General features: G+C 43.9%; 1 protein-coding gene across 1 annotated transcript in view; it reads right to left on the bottom strand.

Moving 5' to 3' along the window:
• Positions 1–13052: 13052 nt before the first annotated feature.
• RNF20 (ring finger protein 20) overlaps positions 13053–23712 on the bottom strand; it is a 61015-nt gene continuing 50355 nt past the window's right edge. Inside the window, exons 17-20 of the mRNA XM_044296470.1 lie at positions 23195–23320; positions 22429–22569; positions 21549–21650; positions 13053–14180 (exon numbers count right to left, since the gene is read on the bottom strand). Coding sequence (XP_044152405.1) covers positions 14004–14180; positions 21549–21650; positions 22429–22569; positions 23195–23320 — 546 coding nt within the window. The 3' untranslated portion in view covers positions 13053–14003. The remainder of the gene's footprint in view (positions 14181–21548; positions 21651–22428; positions 22570–23194; positions 23321–23712) is intronic.

Below are 23712 nucleotides of genomic sequence, written 5' to 3'. Positions count from 1 at the left end.
CCGTCTACGCAAATAGCAGCGTTAAGAGACAATAGGGGATCTATACTCAGAAGACCTGAACAAATGGTGGATCTCTTTAAGAAGTTTTATGCTGATCTTTATACATCCATGGAGACACCTGAAATCCAGGGAAAGTTGTGGCTAGATGGTTTGTCACTTCCGAAGGTCTCCCAGGAAGAGTTAGATATTTTGAACAAACCCATAACGGTAGAAGAGGTACAGAGAGTGATTAAAAACTCTAGTAATGAGAAGGCACCGGGACCGGATGGGTTTACCAATGAGTTTTACAAAGCGGTAGCCCCTCAGATAGCACAAGTTCTTGTGTCTCTATATAATCAAATCCTGCAAGGACAAGGGATACCTCAAGATATGAATACGGCATACATAAAAGTCCTAACGAAAGAAGGCAAGGACTGTACTCTGCCCTCATCATACCGCCCCATATCCCTGATAAATAATGACCTAAAATATATATCCAAAATTCTAGCCGACAGGTTGGCCGCCTTTCTGCCTCGACTCATTTCCTCCCATCAAGTAGGTTTTATTCAAGGCAGGTCAGTGGTATATAATATCCGTAAGGTCCTGGCGGTGCTAGATGACATCAAAATAAACCCGCATCGACACCCATCTCCAGCCTTACTCGCCATTGATGCAGAAAAAGCATTCGACAATGTGAGCTGGAGATGGTTGAACGAAGTGCTGGATGTGATGGGATTTGAGGGACCTTTTAGGGAATATATCAAAACTCTATATAACTCCCCTCTAGCTAGGATCTCAATACCAGGATTACTGTCAGAGCACTTTGTGCTACAAAAAGGCACCAGACAGGGGTGCCCGCTCTCACCCCTGTTGTTCAGTATCGCTTTGGAGCCATTGTCTAGACTCAGAGCACTCAATCAAGACCAGTCAATTAGAGGAATTAACATTAAGTCCCAGATCCTTAAGCATGCACCTTTTGCGGATGATTTCTTATTATTCCTGTCACATCCCCAGACTGATGTCACGATATTATTTGACTTACTGGAACATTTTGGAAAACTCTCGGGCTTTATAGTTAACAAAACTAAGTGTGAACTACTAAACTTGTCTCCTTCACCCAATATAAATCCCAGAGGGTTACAAAATTTACCAATTGCTTTGACAAACTCCAATATCAAGTATCTTGGTATAAGAATAGGCAAGGCACCTGATACCCTTTATACTCTAAACTATCCTCCTTTATTTAAAAAAATCACAGCTGAGCTCAAGTCCTGGGCGAATTTACCTATTTCGTTCCTGGGTAGATGCTCGCTAATAAAGATGATGAGTTTTAGCAAACTCTTATATCCTATGCAGAAGTTATCGATACTCCTGAAGCACAAAGATATCCAAAACCTTCAAAAAAGTTTTTGATTGTTTATTTGTCAATCCAAAAGGAGTAGAATATCCTTGAGGACTCTAGCTAGACTAAAAGATAGAGGAAGAGTGGGATTTCCTGACATCAGAAAATATAACCTTGCTAGTTTTCTGAGACACAGTTTAGATTGGGTACATGATACGTCACATTACTCAATCTTACAGGTCGAGAAGGAAATGGCTAGTCCCTGGTGTTTAAATGCACTGTTACACAAATTGCGCAATTACCTCCCAGTATAAAGAACATCATTTTATTCAGAGATACAATTGCCGCATGGATGGTGGTGATAAAAATGTTTGATCTTTCTTTTCTGGTTTTCAAAAGTATGTCCCTTTGGGGTCACCCGAAGTTTGAGGCCTTATCCATCAATGCCCAATTCGTCCAATGGAAAGTTAGGGGGATCAATAATGTGGAACACCTTTGGAAACGAGAGAATAGTAAGTTCTATACTTTTTACGCCTTAAGGTTGAAATATCAATTACCGATGTCTCCCTTCCTGGCCTATCAGCAAATTATATAATTTTAACCTCTAGAATCAGGGAGTTAACACGTGAGTTTTCAGCTAACAACTTTGATTCTTTCCTGCTCTCCAAAGAACCAAAAAAAGTTCTACCATATATGGCTCTCTGAGAGATATTGACACTAAGGCTACTTTCACACTTGCGTTCGGAGCGGATCCGTCTGGTGTCTGCACAGACGGATCCGCACCTATAATGCAAACACTTAGATCCGTTCAGAACGGATCCGTTTGCATTACCATGAAAAAAAAAAAAATATATATATATATATATTTTTTTTTTCTTCTTTATGGTAATGCAAACTGATCCGTTTTGACTTTACATTGAAAGTCAATGGGGGACGGATCCGTTTGAAAATTGAGCCATATAGTGTCAAATTCAAACGGATCCGTCCCCATTGACTTCCATTGTAAGTCTGGACGGATCCGTTCTACAAGCCGAAATCCCTAATTAAGATCCCAGCTGATAAACTGACGCATTGTCCGAAATGCAAAATTTCGGACACTGATGTCACACATGGGCTGTGGGGATGCAATATAGTTAGCACCTTTTGGAAAGCCCTTCTCGACATAATAAAAACTAAATGAAATCTAAGGATCAAGATGGATCTGGAGGCACTATTATTTCATGCTGGGCGATCAGAGGAATCTTCAAAAATTCCGCCAGCCTTTCATGTGTTGATTTTGGCTTCCAAGAGGTGTCTATTAAGCCATTAGTTACAACTGTTTTATTGGTTTATTACTTGGGCTCATAAAAAATTCAGCCGGTCATACCAGTCCACGGGGAGGGGGTTTATAACCCCATCTGTGCTGCTGTTAGGACTAAGGGAAAACAAATTATCATTACAAATTAACGAGAATCATTTTTGTTAAGGAAATTCTCCCTACCATAGACAGGCACAATTTCCTCCATATTTGTATTTTAGTTCTTAATTTATTAATTAATGGCATTACATTTAATCATATATAGTCCTGCGGATTATCGGAAAGGTATATTACTAAATATTTAGTACTCTCACCCTTATTTATAATCTCCAATGAACCTGGAATAAAACCACAAAGGGAGTCTAAGGGGATGCAGGCAGATTTGCTCCAATTATACTTCAATCCTGCTATTTTTCCAAATTCATCAAAGGTTTCAAAGATGCAGATTCATGAGAACCAACAAAAAGCATCAAATCGTCTGCGTACATCGAGATCTTCTCTTGATGGTCTCCATATTTAAACCCTATTATATGTTCATTTTGCCTTATCAGCGAGGCAAAGGGTTCCAACGCTAAGGCAAAGAGGAGGGATATAAGGGCCAACACTGCCTTACTCCTCTCCCTAGACCAAAAGAATCAGTTAAGTCACCATTTACTACGATCCTAGCGGTCACATCCATATATAGTAATTCTATCCATGATATAAAGTTGTCCCCGAAGCCCATCCTTCTCAAAACAGCAATCAAAAACATCCATTCTATCGAATTGAATGCCTTTGAGGCATCTAGCGTTACTTTAAGTCTCTCCCCAATATTGTCTGCCTTAAGTTGCATATTTAAGAAACATCTTGTTATATTATCAGTTGTTGTTTTCTCTGCCATGAATCCAGTTTGATCTACGTGTACTAAAGAACTAATAACTCCTTTTAGTCTGTTTGCTAACAGTTTCACAAGTATTTTATTATCCGTATTAATCAATAGTGTTGATTCGAACTGCGAATTTTTTCCTCGAATATCGCAATTTCGAGATTTCGTGAATATTTAGAATATCGTTCTATATATTCGCGAAATCGAATATTCTTATTTTTTTGTTTTTTTTTATTTTTTGTTTTATTGTTACATTTTTTTCTTTCCCACTTCCCTAAAGTTGTTCTTACCTGTCCTTTGGATTCCTGGCTGCTCCAGTCAGTGCACGTTGCCGCTTCTGCCGACTTCCGTGCTCATGGAGCGTCCCCATCACCATGGGAACGTCTCCATATACTAGAATGTACTGTTGGATTTGAGAATTACGTTGAAATCGCAATTCGATTAATTCAAGTTATAATAATCGGATTGCGATTTCAACTTAGCACTGCTATATTCCATATTAGCTAAATTACAATCTATATGGGTATTTTGCGAAATTTCGTAATATTGCTCTAACTTCGTCTTTTAGAATATTCGTAATATTGCTCTAACTTCGTCTTTTAGAATATTCGTAATATTGCTCTAACTTCGTCTTTTAGAATATTCGTAATATTGCTCTAACTTCGTCTTTTAGAATATTCGTAATATTGCTCTAACTTCGTCTTTTAGAATATTCGTAATATTCTAAAGGACGAAGTTAGAGCAATATTAAGAATATACGTAAAAAGTTGAAATCGCAATGCGATTAATATAACTCGAAGTAATCGCATGGCGATTTCAACTTAGCACTGCTATATTCCATTTTACGCTAGAATTAACGAATATGGAATATAGCAGTGTTAAGTTGAAATCGCAATTCGATTATTATAACTTGAATTAATCGGATTGCGATTTCAACTTAACACTGCTATATTCCATATTCGTTAATTCTAGCCTAATATGGAATATAGCAGTGCTAAGTTGAAATCGCCATGCGATTACTTCGAGTTATATTAATCGCATTGCGATTTCAACTTTTTACGTATATTCCTTATATTGCTCTAACTTCGTCTTTTAGAATATTCGCAATATTCTAAAAGACGAAGTTAGAGCAATATTACGAATATTCTAAAAGACGAAGTTAGAGCAATATTACGAATATTCTAAAAGACGAAGTTAGAGCAATATTACGAAATTTCGCAAAATACCCATATAGATTGTAATTTAGCTAATATGGAATATAGCAGTGCTAAGTTGAAATCGCAATTACGAAATTTCGAAATTTCGTAAAATACACATATTAGCCTAGCCATAGTCAATTAGCATAGGAACGTTGCCTTATACTATCAAAAGAAAAAATCGAATATTATTCGCGATAATTGGAATAATTACGAATATTCGATTTTAACGAATAGAACACGAATATTCATTCGAATATTCGCGAAATCGAATATGGCACCTCCCGCTCATCACTATTAATCAATTAAATTGGCCTGTAGGATTCCATTCATTTTGGGTCTTTCCCCAATTTTAAGATCAATGTTATTAATGAGATGGTAGTATTTTTCCCTTTCTGGAGGTATTCCACATGTCCAGCATCCTAGGGATTAGCACTTTCCGGTAAATTCCGTACAGTTCATAGGGTATCCCATCTGATCCTGGGGATTTATTTTTTGCAGTTGCTTTTAGTGTCTTTTCTATTTCAGTTAGAGCAATTTCCTTTTCCAATCTTAATTTCCGTTCCTGTTAATGTTGTAATCTCTATCCTTTCCAAAAAATACTCTATTTCTTGCTTTCCCTGGTTTTGACTAATTTTATATAGTCCTTCAAAATAACTTTTTAATAATTGCTTTTTAGCTGTTTGTTCTTCTCCCTCCTGTCCATTTTCATTAACCAATTTATGGATATAGTTTATACCTTACTGAGCGGAAACCATATTTGCCAATTTTTTTCCTGGTATGTGGCCCTGCATGTAGTATTCCTTTGCATTATTTTGTCTTTGCTGCTCGGCCAGCAAAAACAACTCCTCTTTGTATTTAGTTTGAATACCATTCAGTCTCTGATAGTTATCCTCAAAAGGATTCTCTACATATTCTCTTTTGAGATTTCTCTGATCCTGTTCAATATCATTAATATACCTCTGTTTTTCTTTTTTGTATTTGGAAGTGTAATTCAAGATAATTCCTCCTATATAAGCTTTACCGGCTTCCCACACTATAGCGTTATCCGCTGTGCCTTCATTTTTTTCAAAGTATTCTGCAATCTCTTTTTGTAGCTTTTCGTGTCCTCCCATTATATTAATCCATCCTAAATGTATTCTGCTCCTGGTGTTCCTCCCAATTTGAGTATCCCGAAATGTTACCATCATTGGCTTGTGATCTGATATACCCCGTTGTGCATATTTTATTTTTAAAACGTGATGTAGTGCCTTTTTATTCACAAACGCCATATCTATTCTCGATAGAACTTTATGTGTTTTGGAGAAACAAGAAAACTTCTTAACCCCAGGGTCCATATGTCTATCCATTCTAATTCTTCTATTGTGTTTTTTAAACAATTTTCCCTATTCTACATCTACATCTATCTCCTCCGCCATAACCATATTGTAGTCGCCTACTACTATCAGTGCTCTATCATCTCTATTTAGTGCAACATTGTAAACTTTAATGAATACTTCTATTGTAAACTGAGGGGGTATGTAAATATTTGCATGAATTTCTTGCATAATTCATGGAACATTATCTAGTACACAATCCATTACAACATATTGTCCCTCTTTATAATTACTTCTATTACTTTTATGTTAATATTTTTATGAACCATAATACTGACCCCCCTCTTATATGAAGAAAATACTGAGTGATATGCTGCTTGTGCCCAGGGTTTGACAATAGACTTACTCTTTTCTTTAGTTAAGTGCGTCTCCAGGAGGCATACTATGGCTAAATGAAATCTATTAATAAATACTGCGATTCTTTTAACCCCGGTTCCTAAACCTCTTCTATTCCATGATACTATTCTCATACTACATCAGAACGTAGTTCTAGTTGTTACCGTTGTGGGATATTATTTAGTAGAGGAAGGGGGCACATTGGAAAAGGGAGAAAAGGAAGAAAAGGAGGGGAAGAAAAAAACAAAAACAAAAAAAAAACACCCCATCCCCCCCAAACCATTACCATTTGAGCCAGCCGGCGTTCTCACCCCTGGTTCTCTTATCGAGCTTATTCCCCCCCCACCAAAGCCTCCGACGAGAGGCATTTTACTTTCTTAACATGTCTATCCATCCATTCTTTAACTTCATCTGGGGAATTAAAGAACCACGTCTTTTCTCTCCACTTACAACTCTCCATTTATAACATAGAATATCTAATCCCTTTTTTGTGAAGTTCTTTTTTAATTTCAATAAATCGAATTCTTTGTTGAAATGTTTCTTTTGCATAACCTGGGAAGAGCATTACTGTTTCCCCTATGAAATCTAATTTCCCTTTCTTCCTTGCTCTACGAAGTATTTAGTCTCTGACCTTTGATGTTATGAGTTTAACAATTATAGGCCTTGATCTTGTTCCTAGAGGTGGAATATTGGAAAACAATGTATGTGCTCACTCTACGTATTCTTGATGTGTTGTTACATCCTGTCCAAACTGTTCCACCAGTTCTGCATAAAGAGTGTCAGATCCTGACCTTCCACACCCTCCGGGAATCCGAACACTCTCATATTTGTTCTCCTAGATCTATTTTCTAACTCTTGCAATTTACCCTACATTTTTTACTTATTTTCAGCTATTAAGATATTATTTTCCACAACAGTTTTTTGTAGTGTATCTTCAAGGGTTTCTGTCATCAGAAAAATCATTTAGCTGGCTGACATTAGCGATGTGCTAATTTCAGCAGAACATAACTGTATGACATATCTACCTGCCTGCCGCCGTTCATGCTAAATAATGACTTTTATAATATGCAAATGAGCCTCTAGGTGCTGGTGGGACGTTGCTGCAGCACCTAGAGGCTCCGTCCTCACCGTTTGGCACGCCCTTGTAAAGGTGCTTGACATCCTCGGTCTCCTCCGTGCCCCGCAAATCCCGCGCCTGCGTCGTCCATTTTAGTATTAGGCACAGGCGCAGTGAGTGAAGGACGGCAGCAGGTTCCACGGTAAGTGGAGTTCATACCAAAAAGGTTTATTTTGGTCTCATCTGACCTTCTCCCATGCCTCCTCTGGATCATCCAGATGGTCATTGGTGAACTTCAAGCAGGCCTGGGCATGTGCGTGCGTGAGTAGGGGGATGTTTTTCCTTCAGGATTTTAATCCATGACGTGTGTTACTAATGGTTATCTTTGAGACTGTGGTCCCAGCTCTCTTCAGGTCATTGACCAGGTCCTCCCATGTAGTTATGGGCTGATTCCTAACCTTTCTCAGAATCATCCTTACCCAATGAGGTTAGATCTTGCATGGAACCCTAGACAGAGGAATATTCACATCTTGTGTTTTTTCCACTTTCTAATTTCACCAACAGTTGTTGCCTTCTCACCAAGCTGCTTGCCTATTGGCCTGTAGCCCATCCCAGCCTTGTGCAGGTCTACAATTTTGTCTCTGGTGTCCTTAGACAGCTCTTTAGTCTTGGCCATGGTGGAGAAGTTGGAGTGTGATTGATTGAGTGTGTGGACAGGTGCAATTAATACAGGTAATAAGTGCAGAGTTGGAGGGCTTCTTAAAGAAAAACTAACAGATCTGTGAGACAGAATTCTTGTTGGTTGGTAGGTGATCAAATACTTTTTTCATGCAATAAAATGCAAATTAATTATTTAAAAATGCTAAATGTGATGTTCTGGATTATTTTTTTTTAGATTCTGTCTCTCATAATTGAAGTGTACCTACGATAAAAATTAAAGACCTCTCCATTCTTTGTAGGTGGGAAAATTTGCAAAATCGCCAGTGTATCAAATACTTATTTTCCCCACTGTATTTGATAGACATAGAGGACCATGTGAAAGTAGAAGCCTTAGCACTACCAATTAATCTAGAGGAGCATCAGATGTTTAGAGCCCTCGATTTGGATGAATGTATCTTAAAATTGGAGTTTAAAAATGATCAAATATATCAGACAAGATGGGGAAAGACGTATCTTGATTAGATGTTAAAAGAAGCAGATCATCCGCATATGCCGCCGTTAGATGTTCATGTCCTCCCAATGAAATGCTCTTAATAACTAGGGGCTGCCAAATGTGTTGTTTTTTTGTCAGTGAGTGTACATCCAGTTAAAACATAGGTACAACATACTTATCTGTGGTCACGGTTACATAACCTATATTCTTGTGTCTTTCAGAAACAGAAAATTTGACAGTTGAGGAGACAATTCACATGGTAAGACTACGGTGGTAGTTGTTCAAGTCCTTTTTTATAAACTGTCAGAAGCGTTATCAACTGTGAAGGCATCATGTGTACAATGGATGTGACTAAATGTAACCTGCACAGAGCAGAAATCAGTTTTCCATTCATTTCTAGCCAAGTGCTATCCTCAACTATAACCGAAGCTCCCACTGAAACTGAGCGGCCACACACATATCCGACAATATGCTCTGTTCATTTCAAGGGATAGATCTTCAGTAAAAAATCTCGAAAAACCCATTTAAGTTTGGCTTATTTGACCTGCTTTTGAACTACTACTCTTGTTGTGTCTCACATCAAAGGACAGTCAACACGCATTTAGGTAAACTGAACTGAAAGAACCGCAGACAGAAAACCAAATTAATCTATAAATCCAGAGTAGGGTTAAAGAGGTTTTCCGGGTTCAGAGCTGAACCCAGAAATACTTATATTTTCACCCAGGCAGGCCCCCTGATGTTAGCATCCGAGCAGGCCATGCTCCGATGCGCTCCCTTTCCCTGCGCAGGATCGTGCAGGTCAAGGGCTTTTTTTTATTTACAATAATACACTGCTGGGCAGATGCTTACGGCCAGCAGTGTGTTCGGTGACGTCACTGGCTCCGATAGGCCGGCTTTAGCGCTGCCCTAGCAGGCAGCTCGTGACTTTGCTTTGAAAATGCAAAATAGATATTTAATCTAGAGTCCAGAGATGATTTGTCCTCCAAGATAGCTTCCATACTTCACACTAGGGAATGTATTAAGACTTCAGGTGGGGCTATATAAGCAGTTTTGTACCACCACATTTTGCCAATGAACTGGATGACCCAAAAACATGATGGACCCTTCTCTTATCACCCATCATGGGATATGGTTTTCGGTACATCTGGCATTACTGTTCAGCTATTTATCAACCTTTATCTATGTCCAGAATATGCAAGAACACTTGTACAATAGTCAACAATCATCAGATAAACCCTTAAATAAGGACAGCCCCCTCACATCCTAGCCATAAGAACGATGGAAGCCCCCTCCCCCCATATTTCAAGAAACTGAAGTGAAGTTTTATCTTTTGTTATGTTTCAGGATTCAAGAGATTTACAAAGAATACTTTATTTTAACGTGGAAGATATAAAAATCCCAAAGATGAAAAGGCATCATCCACTACTACGGGTAAATGGCTTATTGTGTGTAGAGCTCAAAATCCAGTGATATCTGCAGCCCACAGCTTCAATTTTTGTTGAATATACATGGCCACCTACCTTGTGGTTTTGGCTTGCATTGGCCGATAAAAGGGAAACCACTGGAGTACACAAGCAGTTGTAATTCTGTAGGCCATATACAGCGATGGAAAGATGGGCAACAACTCAAAAGCTGAACATGTTTTATGATCCAGGAAATCCTCTTGGTGGGTATGACACCATGCTAATGGTAGATCTATCTGGGCTTCTTCTGCTTTCATTCACAATGTCTTATCAGAGGGTGTAATGTTGGGCTGTAGCAGAAAGCTAATCTTCATTTTCCTGTAATGCATTTCAGGGATTGTCCCATGGGGAGCGTTGCTACATGTTCAGTATCATCAATGTCTATGACCCAGAACCAGCTCGAAGGAAATTATACCACAAACACAAAATGCTCTGCAAAAAGACCCTCTCATTTTGAACATTGAGGAAAAGCACCGTCATCAGGCTATTATCATAATTTGGAAGCAATCACTCTGAAACCATTACAGAAAGAAAGTTTATTTACCTCCGGAAAAATACAGGCAGCATTTCATCAAGAGTCGGAATCATCCTGGATCCCACATTCTCCTAGTATTACTATGTAGCCTTTCCATAGTGGGCTGAACTTCCAGTCACACTTTACTCACAAGCACCACAACTAAAGCAGGAATTCACACAAGACACAATGTTACAATAGCGATAGAACACCAATCATCCTAAATATTCACAGTAAGAACCCTGATGTGAAAAGGCAAAGTGGTGGGATTCACCATATATGTGTAAAGCTCCATACTAGCTGTCCAACTCATGTATTCTTTCTTTCATCATAGGATGTGCAAGATTTCTCTCATGCCCATTATTAAAAACTAAATTATACCAGACCACCAGAGATTGTGTATTTTGTGTAATGAGACCTACAGCGTCAGCAATATATACATATATTTGTATGGTGCCAACAGTGATGGGTTGAGGAGATAGCAGTCGGCCACTCACCTAACAACTTCTATCCAGTGGACAACTGCTCCATGTTTTCTACTGAAATACCCATCTAACTTTCATCCTATGCCGACTTACCATGACATAATTCAGTTTGCTGGGGTCTACCAGCTGTAACTCCCAACAGTCCTGAGAGTATGAAGGTCTTGTACCCAGTTGGCAATGCATACCCAGCAAGTATTTGTATTTGGAAAATATTTGCTAGGATATGCAACCAGGGTCTGATTGGCAGAGCCACAACTATCGTGAACTCTGATGACTAGAAAGTAGTCAGATGTGCTAGGTCAGCTCGACCCTGCTTTTTTTTAGCAGCTACATGGTGGACCAAACATATGTCCGCCAAAGAAGACTGAAAGGAGACAAAAAGGCAAGGCACGTTCCTGCCACTTTGTGAGCGCAGGGGTCACATTGGTCATCGAGACAATATTTCTAACCGCACCCCAGTTCTAGTGTTGCTCACAGGTAAAGCACAGAGTTGGTAAGGGGCCGACAGGCATAACAAAGAGATAATATTTTTTTTTTGTTGTTTTTTTTTTTTAATACCAGTCACAATTGATATTTTGTGAACATTTCAAAGGAACATGAGGTTTCTCATCGCACCCGGGAAAAGAGCACAAGATTAGAATTTTTTTCTTTCCTGGCAGGTGCTTGCTCTTACCTGCTGCTGTGAAATGCACATGGTATTTCCATATCCAATTGGAATAGCTCCTTAAAGGAGTTGTCCAGGATTTTACAGGTGATGGCCTATCCTCAGGATAAACCATCACTATCTGATCAGTGGGGATCTAACTCCCAGCACCCTCGTCAACCAACCTTTAGCAGCTCCACCGACGAAACTACTCCGCTCCATCCAGTGTAGTGGACAGAGATGGTTACTGCACTGTCCCCAGTTAAGTGAATGAGAGTAGTGCTGCAGTTACAAGCTCCGTCCAACACACACTGCATAGAGCTGCATAATTTCAGTGTGAGAGCTGCTGCAGCTGATTGGGGTGCAGGGTGTCAGATCCAAGCTGATCATACAGTGATGTCATATCTTAAAGGGAACCTGTCACCAGGATTTTGTGTACAAGGCTGAGGACATGGGCTGCTAGATGGCCGCTAGCACATCCGCAATACCCAGTCCCCATAGCTCTGTGTGCTTTTATTGTGTCAAAAAACTGATTTGATACATATGCAAATTAACCTGAGATGAGTCCTGTATGTGAGATGAGTCAGGGACAGGACTCATCTCAGGTTAATTTGCATATGTATCAAATCGGTTTTTTTACACAATAAAAGCACACAGAGCTATGGGGACTGGGTATTGCGGATGTGCTAGCGGCCATCTAGCAGCCCATGTCCTCAGCCTTATACACAAAATCCTGGTGACAGGTTCCCTTTAAGGATAGGCTACAACTTGTTAATTCCCTTAAATGCGTTGTCCAGTCAGTAAAATGTTAATTTTAAAATAAAGGTCACAAAAGGGTAGAAACAGCAAAATAATCCATAGTCACAACCCCTCATTTCTCCTGCTAGTTTCTACTTTCTGGTCCTTCTCGACACCCAGGAAATGACCACTCAACCAGTCAAAGACCAGAGCAGCGACCTGCTTCAGCCACTGCCTGGCTAAGGGCTCATTCACCGTGTGAGAAAAGGTAGTAGAGTAGAGACCAGCACAGATCTGGGAACAACGGAACGGGAGCAGCAGGGGATTTGCGAGGTATCCTTTTTTTTAATGAAAATCTTGCCAAAAAAATACAACCCAACTAAAGGGATTCTGTCACCAAGTTTTAGGCTATAGAGCTGCGGACATGCACGGCTAGATCACTGCTAGCATGTCCGCAATATACCTGTCCTAAAGGGCTGTGTGCTTTTATTTTCTTTAAAAAAGGATTTTAGAGATATGTAAATTGGTCTTGTAAGGTGCCCAAGGGGCTGTACTAACCTTCCTGGTGCCCAGCCACGCCTGCCTGTGAAGGAGCCCAGCACCGCCTATGTCCTCCGAATCTTCTCCTTTCGTCACCGATAGATTGCCGTAATCTCGCGATGCGAAAGCTCGCGTATGCGCAGTTCCTTTCCTGAGGCTGATGCCAGCACAGGGAAGGAACACTATACCGGCACTGCGGTAATCTATCGGTGACGAAAGGAGGCGAATCGGAGGACATAGGCGGTGCTGGGCTCCTTCACAGGCGGGCGTGGCTGGGCACCAGGAAGGTTCGTACAGACCCTTGGGCACCTTACAAGACTAATTTACATATCTCTAAAATAAAGGAGGTCCATGAAGTACATGGTTGCTGTCTTCCAGAAACAGCCCCACTATTGGTCATAGATCATGTCAGCCGCAATGCCTGACACAACCCATAATGGACTGCTTCTAGAAGTGAGCAGCCATTTATTCCCCATTCACCCTCCCACCTCTGCACTGTACTTTTTAAATTTTGTTGTCCTTTAATATTGGTCCGCAACAGATTCTCCTTTGAAAATATTTTGTGACACCCACTGATACCGGAAGTAGGGATTAGTGAATTTCTATTCACAAGTGGTGATCAAAAAAAGGAAAAAAAAAGTCTTGGTTAGACTTCAAATAAATATTTTCATCTCCAATATGATAGAACGGAGACATTTTTAGTTCCATTAAAAAAAAATCCAGTGGGATCCTAGTTCCACCTGTACATATCTGTATCACAGCTTCTCTGGAAGCATCAGTTCAGGAGACTGCCACCATCAGAAATATCAGCACATCATAACACAGGCAATGGTCCCTGGTGAAGAGGACTTCTTGCTTATGTGGTAGGATAAGATTTATGTGGACACAGTATTACAATGTGAAGATAGAGGGCAGTGTGCGTATGACTTGGATGGCTTGTGCAGGTGATGTCTTTCTTGTGGCTACCTCTGTCCATAGAGTTGACCTATACATGAAAGACCCGTCAATATGTCAACCATTCACCCAATGTAAATGCGATGGAAATCGTTTGCGCCAAACGCAGCGTTGCATTTTGGGCACTTGCGCTGGCGTGTGTCATATCTTGTCTTCACACACTCAAAGCAGAAGACGTGGAAACATTTTGTTAAGACAGCATCCATTTTGCGGGAGTTGCAGCAAGGACACGTGAGTCGAGACTGTGGGAGACAAGGTTGAAATTAGGATAAAAATGTTCTATAATGCATACTGTACATCAAAATGGTTGCATGGAAAGATGTTTTCCTAGACCAGGCATGCTCAACCTGCGGCCCACCAGCTGTTGCAAAACTGCAACTCCCATCATTCCCGGACAGCTTACAGCTATCATCCTACAGCTGGGCATGGTGGGAGTTGTTGTTTTACAACAGCTGGAGGGCTGCAGATTGAGCATCCCTGTCCTAGACTATAATACTGATGACCTAACCTTAGGAAAACAAGTCAATATCTGATCACTGACTGTCTAACATCTCTGCCGAGTAGCCGGATGAATAAGCTACGTCATTCCGGCAACCACCATGTACCGATCAGCTCCCTACTCCTGCCTAGTACTGCAGATCCCTAAAGCTCAGAGCCATTCAAGTGAGCTGCAAAACCAGGCAATGTCAGTACCCAAAGTACAGCGCTGTGCCTGGCAAAGCATGAAGAAGCTTATTTGCCATCCCCCACCATGCTGTGTGTAGTGGAGTTTCAGAGGCCCCACTGCAGAACATGCCTTTGGTTATCTTCTATGTATGCTGTTCATTTGATGCACAGACATCCAGCAGATACTAATGCGTTGGAAATGTATTGGACGCTTAGTGGTACATTCTGGGTCCTACCTAAGTTTGTGGTACCAGCCAAGAAGAAAAACGAAAACTTTTTTTTCAATATTGAACAACATCTAGAAGACATGCATAATACTGTGCATTACTGGGTGCTGCTCAAGGGCAAGCACGCCAACTACAGCACCCTCTGACTGGATTGGTCCAAAGGCATTACATGATCGCAGCCAAAGCCCTATTGCCATCAACATTTCCAAGTAGTACAACCTTAATTATGATGCCGTACTGCCGGAAAAAAATAAATCAATCAATCTTGGAGGTAATATGTAAATGCTGCTCGTGGCAACATTTACACAAAGCAGGGGACGGTACTATGAAACAATGGCAGGCCTTACCTTTCAGGGAAGAGCATTGGTGGTGGTTTGAAAAGCTTTTCTGTGTAAACTAAAATGAGGTGGACGTCTGTAGCTAAACCTGTCTACAAGGGAGGTGACAAAGGTGGGAGAACGGAGCCTCTAGGAGCAGGAACAACGCACCCCCCCCCCCCCCCCCCTGCTCTTAGAGACTTATTAGCATATTATTAAAGTTTTATTTCTGGATTAACGGGGGCATAGAAAAAAGTAGGAATAGGCTAGTTAGGTTTAGCTGACATTAGCACATCGCTAATGTCAGCTAGCTTAATAGGGTTAAATCTGATGACAAAAATTGGATTTTTTGTACTCACCGTAAAATCCTTTTCTCGTAGTAGGCATTGGGGGACACAGCACCATGGGTATATGTCCAACTACCACTAGGAGGCACTAGACACAAAAAGTGTTGGCTCCTCCCAGGTGGGCTATACCCTCTCCACAGGCACGAGGCTATTCAGTTTGTACCAAAAGCAGTAGGAGAGAGAAGAAAAGCAAGGAACCAACAACTCCCGTACCGGGAAAGATCAAGAGACCAGCCCGGAGAAGCGGAAGAAAAAACATAGGGAGGGATCTGTGTCCCCCAATGCCTACTACGAGAAAAGGATTTTACGGTGAGTACAAAAAATCCAATTTTCTCGTGCATGGCATTGGGGGACACAGCACCATGGGACGTCCCAAAGCAGTCCCTGAGGGAGGGAAAAGAAGAGACGCGCCACCGGTTGGGCATACAGGTGCAGGAGAACCATGTGACCCAACGGGAAAAAACACGAGATGGGCAAGAGGTTCCATAACAAGGAAGAAACCTCAGAAGAAGCAGGGAAGACTGCCAGCACCCCAGGACAAATGACTGGAAGAAAATCCCAAATGCAAGAAGGTGGCAAAAGGAAACAGAGCGCAGCCAAGGGCTGGAGAAAAAATTAGGACAGCACCGCGTGGTGAAACTACCCAACGCTCTACATTGTTCCAGACCCAAAAAAACCTGTGGCCATCCCCTGAAAGGCCAGGGGAGAAAAGAAACAGGGAAGCACTGAAAACCAAACGAGTGGGGGAGCCATAGCAAGGCTCACATGTGAAGGGAGGGGACTCCCCTCACCGCAAGGCCAGGAAAGAAGCTAAGCGCCCCATGTAAAGGTGAAAACCCAAGGCTGCTAGAGGAAACCGCCAACCCTGGAGAAGGAGGGGGTTGTAGGTAAAAAACCAGGAAAAGAACGATAGCTCCTGCGTCCCCAAAAACAGGAGACGAGGCGCAAGCCTCCGAAAACAAGATATCACCGTGAAGCGTAAGACCAGAGGAAACACTGGGCATGTGAAGTAGCATGGAAAAAAGAAGCCAGATACAGGCCAGGCAACCTCGGCAGGACACACTGGACTGAGAGACATGGGAGTAGAAGGAGAGCACTCCAAAAAACCTAAAGAGGAAAGGTCCTACAACAGGAGGAGGTCCCTCCCGAAGGAGACCATACGGTGGAACTGCAAACCGCAGCACTAAACCACTCAATACCAGGTACTTGACGTGGGAGGCTGGAAAAAGAGACACAAATCCCAAGAGGACCTCAAATGAACAGGGACAGGGACTCCAGAAAGGAGTACCCAGTATGGGCTCACAAGGAACCAGAAGCTGAACCACCAGAAGACAACGCAAGCCAGAATATCCAGGAAAGGCGAAAAGAAACCACCATAGGGGAAGGGGCATAGGCCATGGACAACTAGCCGTACCAAGAATATTGACCAGCAAACCTTAAACATTGTCCCAGAGAGGGCAAGTACAGCAGCTCGGGATGTACCACAAAACGACAGACATCCATATGCATAAGGAATGCAGAAGTCGCCATGAAAAAACCGGGGTAGCCTACATAGAAATGTAGAAACCAGCTGCGACCGGCATACAGAAAACTTCCAGGGGGGAGAAAGCACCAGACAGGTGCAGACGACGGCAAGGTCCAAGAGGACTGCCCCTCCGCCATGTAGCACAACTAAGCAGAAAATACAAGGGAATACCGAAAACACCTGGACCCAAAAGGAACTACGGGGCCCTGTCCGATACCAGAGCAAGCAGCTGAAAATTCAGACAGGTGTGTGTGGCGCTCAGAGGTCCTGTCCTTGACCCATCAGGGAGGACGTCCAGCAATGATAAAAGCCGTGGACCCAGAAGGATTCCGTGTGGCGGACATCCAGCGATGACAGAAAACCGCAGCCGCGGCCGATGCCACCAGCTACGTGTCCAAACAAGGTAGAAGATCCAGTGGAGATCCTTGTACTTCACCAGGAATGGGCCGCTCAGCAATTAGGAAACAACGCGAGTACTCCCCTATAACATGGGGTAACGCGGAGCACAGCATACCGTAGTACCGTAAAGAGAAGGCAAGAGCAACTACAGCACGAAGGCCAACAACCACCTGGCCACGGAGTAGGGAGCGTGGTTGAATGAGGACCACCCGCCGGATCAGACAGATCAGTCATATACTGGAGCTACCAGAAGTAGCAGTAGACCGACAAGGTGGGGGTTGGGCTGGCCCACACCTGCCAGACATGGAAACCATGCACACGCTGAACGAAGGGGGCCTGGTGCAGACAGTGCCTTGAGAGGTAGAAGGAGACCAATGAGCGCGACAGTAAAGGAGTGGCAGATGTATGGAAGAACCAAATGGATGGAACCAACATCCGCAGCACAGATTAGAACCCGTGGGCAGAAAACACCCAGTGATACAGAAACTGTCTGAGCTACAGACCGCACCACAGGGCCCAGCGCTTGGGGTACTACAAACACACGCCTAAAATATGGGCAAAGTGGCTGCATGTTGCCAACTAAGGAGAGTGGAAACATAGCCACAGCATCTGGGAATGAGACAGCATACGGAGGGTACAGGTACACAACCTGTAAAGTAGAAATATGGCTGTGTTAGAGGAACTACATTTAAGATCGAAGCAATGTGGCCGCATGGTGCACCCTAGACCCAGAGAGGTGCAACAGCAACCGCGTTAACAATGGAACCCAGTAGGGCCGCACGGTACCACAAAGAACAAGACAGGTGCACACCACAATCAGGTAGGTGCAATGGCAACAGAAACAGGGCCGCATAGCACACCCTAGAAGCCAGACAGGTTGAACGGCTGCAGCATCGGAGACGGTTCAGGGACTCTACCCATGAAGGGAGTAAGATGGCCGTTTGGTGCACACTATGATGAGGTAGGTGCAATGGCCACGGCAATAGGAGGAGGCCTCAATATCTCGTCCTGTAAGGAGAGAAAATGCCACATGGAACACCATAAAGCCGGACAGGAGGAACGGCTACCGCATCCGGAGATGGCTCAGGTACTCCACCTGTTAAGGGATCAAGGCGGCAGGGAACAGACAGGTAACTGAACCGGACAGGGGCAATTCTACGGCAATTGAAAGTGGCCTCTATATTCCGCCCGTAGGGAGAAATGTTGCCGCATGGAACACAACAGAGCCCGCCAGAGGTATCGGCTACAGCACCGGTGATGGCGTAGGTACTCTACCTGTGAAGGAAGCAAATTGGCTGGGAACAGACAGGCGCAATTGCAGCGGCAATTAAAGGCAGCCTGTATATCTCGCCAGGAAGGGAGAAATAGTGTCGCATGGAACACCATAGCGCCAAGCCAGGGGAATCGGCTACAGCATCAGGAGATGGTGTAGGTACTCCACCTATGACAGGAGCAAAGTGGCTGGGAACAGACAGGTGCAATTGCAACGGCAATTGAAGCGACCTGTATATCTCACCCGGAAGGGAGAAATAGTGCTGTATGGAACACCATAGAGCCAGCCAGGAGTAATGGCTCCTGTAGGTACACTACCTAAGAAAAGGGGCAAGGCGGCTGTACAATTGCTCTGAACTCACCAACCTACAGGAGGCGATAGCCGAGCTAACCGCTTGCCCAGAACAGGAACTCCCTGTAATGAGGTAGAGTGGCGAACACCAACACCAGGATGGGAACCCCACGGAAACACTCTCAAATGTGTAGAGGATAACCCCTGGTATAGGGGAACCAGGAAGGCTTGTCAGGGACAGCCTATGGCAGTGGTGCAGGAACCCCCCTGTTAAGGAGAAGGCGTACGTATCAGACACCGGGTAGGTGACTCAGTATGCTAAACACGGGGACGGCTGCCTTACCTGTGCGGTTGAATACCTGTGCGGTCAGGGGAGCACCATCCGAAAATCCACTAGAGGGGATACCAACCCTGTTTAGGTAGGAGAGGTTCCTCCGTGCACGTAGTCTTGACCTCCCAGAGGGCTTCTATATGGAGGAAGACCGCCTGATGCTCTGTTCCGAGGGAATCGGTGCAGAGGTGTCCCCAGAGGCAACGGATGGGGTGACAGGAAGGATTCGTCACCAGCCTCAGGCCTGTCCTGGGGGGGATCCGAGGATGCCGAGGAGGGGTGGGACCCCGTTGAGACCACCCGAGGGTGTACTGTGAGCTACCCCTCGCCGAACCCGGGTGCAGGTACCCCTAACTGAGCATGCCCCATCTGCAGGGAGGACCCTGGGAGGGCAGAGGTGGCCGCAATTTGGGTTGGTAGCGTTCCAGCGACACTGCCAGGGAGAGTCGGCCAAGGTTCCCATGGCATTGACACGGAGGGACCCATTCATGGGGAACCTACACAAAAAGATTGTTCAGGGAAAACAATGGGATCTGGGAAGAGGTACTGCACACCAGCAGGGACAGGATGACCACATGGCAGCCATTGTAGACAGCGGACGCACGTGAAAACACGTGGCGACCGAGGAGCTGTTGGGAGAAGAGATGCTCAAAAAGCAGCCAGCAGAGGCTGTCTATCCTGACCCGGACGCAGTGTTCCCCCAAAGAGGTGCAGCAGCAGCTGTTCCCCAAAAAAGAGGTGGTCAGTAGGGCTGCAGGGGACATGAAGCAATCGAGGGGTTAACCACCCCCTCCAACAGAAAAAACATGTTAGCCCAGGAAAGGGTGAGGAGATAGCTCCTCCCGAGGGCCGGGCGGGGCTCAGAAAAGCCCGGGAAGCAAGGGGGAGGGGCCGGGAAGATTGCGGCCTAGCAGGCCCAAAAGCCGGGGCCTCGATTTATGAGGTGGCCGGGAATGGAGCAAGGGGGGCGGGGCGAACCGCGGCCGACAGAGGGCCCACCGAACCATAAAAATAGGTGAGTAGGGTAGGGGGGGAGAAGCGACACCTGGGGATAGGCAGATCAGGGCAAACAGAGCACCTGGGAGCCGGGGACAGGCCATAGAAGATGAGGCCTAGTCCCGGCAGAAGCCGGGGACTAAAGTAGCGGGGAAGCCAGGGAGAGACTGTGGCCAGGGAGGAGAGAAAAGACCAACCGAGGGGGAAAAGAAGGGAGGAAAAAAATGAATATAACCCCCCCAGGAGGGGGAGGGGGTTGGCTAGGAGGAACGAAGAGGCTCCCCAGGACCCCCAGCTAAGGTGGATCCCATCCCCCTGGCCACAGAAGGGAACCTAACCCTGGGGCAGGGACACAGGGACAGGGGAGTATACTCACCATCCGATATACTCACCATCCGATGTCTTCGGGCGCAGCACGGTCACCCCTTCGGCAGACTCAACACGGGAACCGTGGGAATGCCGGCAAGCCACTGCGGATGCAGTCCGTGGGGACTGGGTGACCGGCGATGGTACCGAAGTACGCGCCCGCAGGGGGGGGCAACTAAAGTGGAACACGATGGAGCCCCAGCCTGCAGCAGGTATAACGGTGGAAAAAAAAACCGACCTGCGGAAGAGAGAAAAAAAGAATAAAAATAAACAGCAGAACCTGCAAAAAAGCAGGACAGGTCTGCCTCCTACGGACACTAGACTAAAACTGAATAGCCTCGTGCCTGTGGAGAGGGTATAGCCCACCTGGGAGGAGCCAACACTTTTTGTGTCTAGTGCCTCCTAGTGGTAGTTGGACATATACCCATGGTGCTGTGTCCCCCAATGCCATGCACGAGAAAACCCTTTACCAGGGAAACAGTTTAAAGGTCATTTTACATGGACTAACAATCTGGCCAATTATCAGGGATGAGATTTGTAGAAACTCTCATTTCGGATAACTGACCTGTGTAAAGGTGCCGACAATCACCTGATGAACAAGCAAACATTCGTTCATCAGGTGATCTAGTTTTTCCAGGCACCTGATATTGATGACCTATCCTCAGGATAGGTCATTCATATCTGATCGAAGAGGGTCTGACATCCCGCTCCCCCACCGATTAGTTGTTTGCTGCAGTCTCCGGCACTGGAACTAGAACAATGAATCAACTTTCATCTACTGGGTATGAACAGTCTTGCAAAATGCTTTCAGAGAATCTACCAGTCTATGGAAATCTCTGACAGATTCTGTATGAAGATTTTGCTATTGCTACCTTGCACTCTTTGATTTCTTCCATTAAGATCTTATCACACGTTGGCACCAGATCAGGCTTCTTGGTGGATTCCAGTTTTTTTCTAAGGCGGGATATATCCTCCTGCAAGGACACAAGCAATACAGAGAGATTAACGAGGCAAAGGACCTAATATAAGCAGGCAATTTTCAACTTTCCATTCAGGCATACTCTACCACCCATTTTGACATTGGGTATGGATAATAGACACAACTGCAATTTAAACTATCTGCTATTTGGTCTGTCCAGGACTTAAATACTGATGGGGTCCACCCCCGCTGATCAACGCTTTCCTTGAACTGTGAGGACATGTCCATTGGTCACATGGCCTTTGTGCAACTCAGTCTCATGCCAATTAATGGTACTGAGCTGCAGTACCAAACACAACCACTATACAATGTACTTGAGCTGCGCTTGGTATACTGTTGTATAGGCTGCAGTGCTCATCTGAGTGATCCAGCCCCTTAAAAAGTTGACCAGGAGGGATAAAAGGAAGTAGGACCTCAACAAATCAGATATTGATGACCTATCCTGAGGACAAGTCAACAGCATTCTAGACAACTCCTTTAAGTCAGGCTTAATTTGATAATACAATCACACTACATGAGGAGCTTTACAAATTCAATTGCAAGTGCAGACATCCCTTCATTTATGCAAATGCAGCTGGCGGACTCTTTGCATTAGCAAGCAAGAGTCCTGTGGATCTTCCATAAATTAATCAGATAGGTAAACCTTACTAACCACATCAATTGAAGGATTCAAATGAGCCCAACACACCACAGCCATTGACAGACCAGATCTCTGACATAGGTCTGTGAATTTGCTTATACAGTAGTCACACAGCAGTGTATTTCCGGTTTACCTGTGCTCTCTTGTAATTGAATGCATCCTTTTCCCGGCTAGTGCTGTTTTCTATGATTTCTACCCGAAAGTCTTGCAGCTTTTTCTGTGACAGCTCCAGTTGAACTCGCAGCTCTTCTGCTTGTTGTGAGGCATCCATTGCCTGCAAAAGGACACAAGCATATTTGGTAAGGATGAAATGAGATATCGTACAGCGGATTCAAGCTCCTCAAATCAGCTAAGAAAAGTACATACTTGTTTATAGGATCCCTGAGGAGGAGCCAGATCTTAAACTAATAGAAGCAGAAACGATAAAAACAGACTGAAGCGGAAGGTAGACAATATTGTTCTCTCATTGTAGGGATAAGGCCCCATATACACTACCATATGTATTTTACAGTCCCCAAAACACAGATATGCAAAAAACGGGTGCGGTCCGTGTGCATCACACACTTTTCGTGGGCCCTACTCTAGAAATGCCTATTCTTGTCCGCAAAATGAACAAGAATGGGACACGTTCTAAAATTTGATGCTCGGCCGCATGCATGCGCACAGCACGCAGGTTCTCATTTTTTGCGGCGCCATAGAAATGAATATGTCCGCATTCGATCCACCAAAAATTGCAGATCGGATGGGGACCAAAAATACTGTTGTGTGCATGAGGCTTTAATTGAAGTTCTGACCAGAGAATATCTGACAAATGAGAAGTCAACTGATCACAATTTCAATAATTTCTAAAGATGTCAGTAGCCCTTTAAAAAACAGAGAGGTGTACGGACTGTTGTTACCTTGCGCTTACTAAGATCCAGTGCTTGTGTGCGCAGAGTTAGCTCCTTCTCCCCTGTAGTAATGCTGCTCTGCAACAAATGCTCCTTCTCCTCCAGCTTTCGTAAAACCTGTAGCTGAGCATCCACCTGGAATCACAAGTTGCATGACACAAAGTTACATCCAGCAGTTTCCTAACTATACGTGGTCAGATAAAGTCCCCACTGGATAACACTGAACATTTTGCTATTATATCCACAATTCTATGACACTAGGCCCTTACTCTGATGACAATGGAGTATTCAGTGGAGTGCCATCTGTTGGAATCAGTCGTAATATTATTATTATAGGCTGCATTCTATAGAGATGAATGTATCTAGAAATGTCCATCTTTTGCTGTTGTTGTAAACACATAGGGGGTCGTTTATTAAGACCAGCGCTTTTTCAGACACCGGTCTTAATAAGCCCCTGCTCTGGCGGTGTATCTGTCGAAGTTATGAAGAGGCGCCATCCTCTACATAACTTCTGTGTATCCTGCTCC

The sequence above is a fragment of the Bufo gargarizans genome, chromosome 6, assembly GCF_014858855.1.
Source record: "Bufo gargarizans isolate SCDJY-AF-19 chromosome 6, ASM1485885v1, whole genome shotgun sequence".
NCBI classification, from domain to species: domain Eukaryota; kingdom Metazoa; phylum Chordata; class Amphibia; order Anura; family Bufonidae; genus Bufo; species Bufo gargarizans.
Note: the sequence above shows the minus strand (reverse complement) of the source record. Positions and strands in the feature narration are given on the sequence as shown.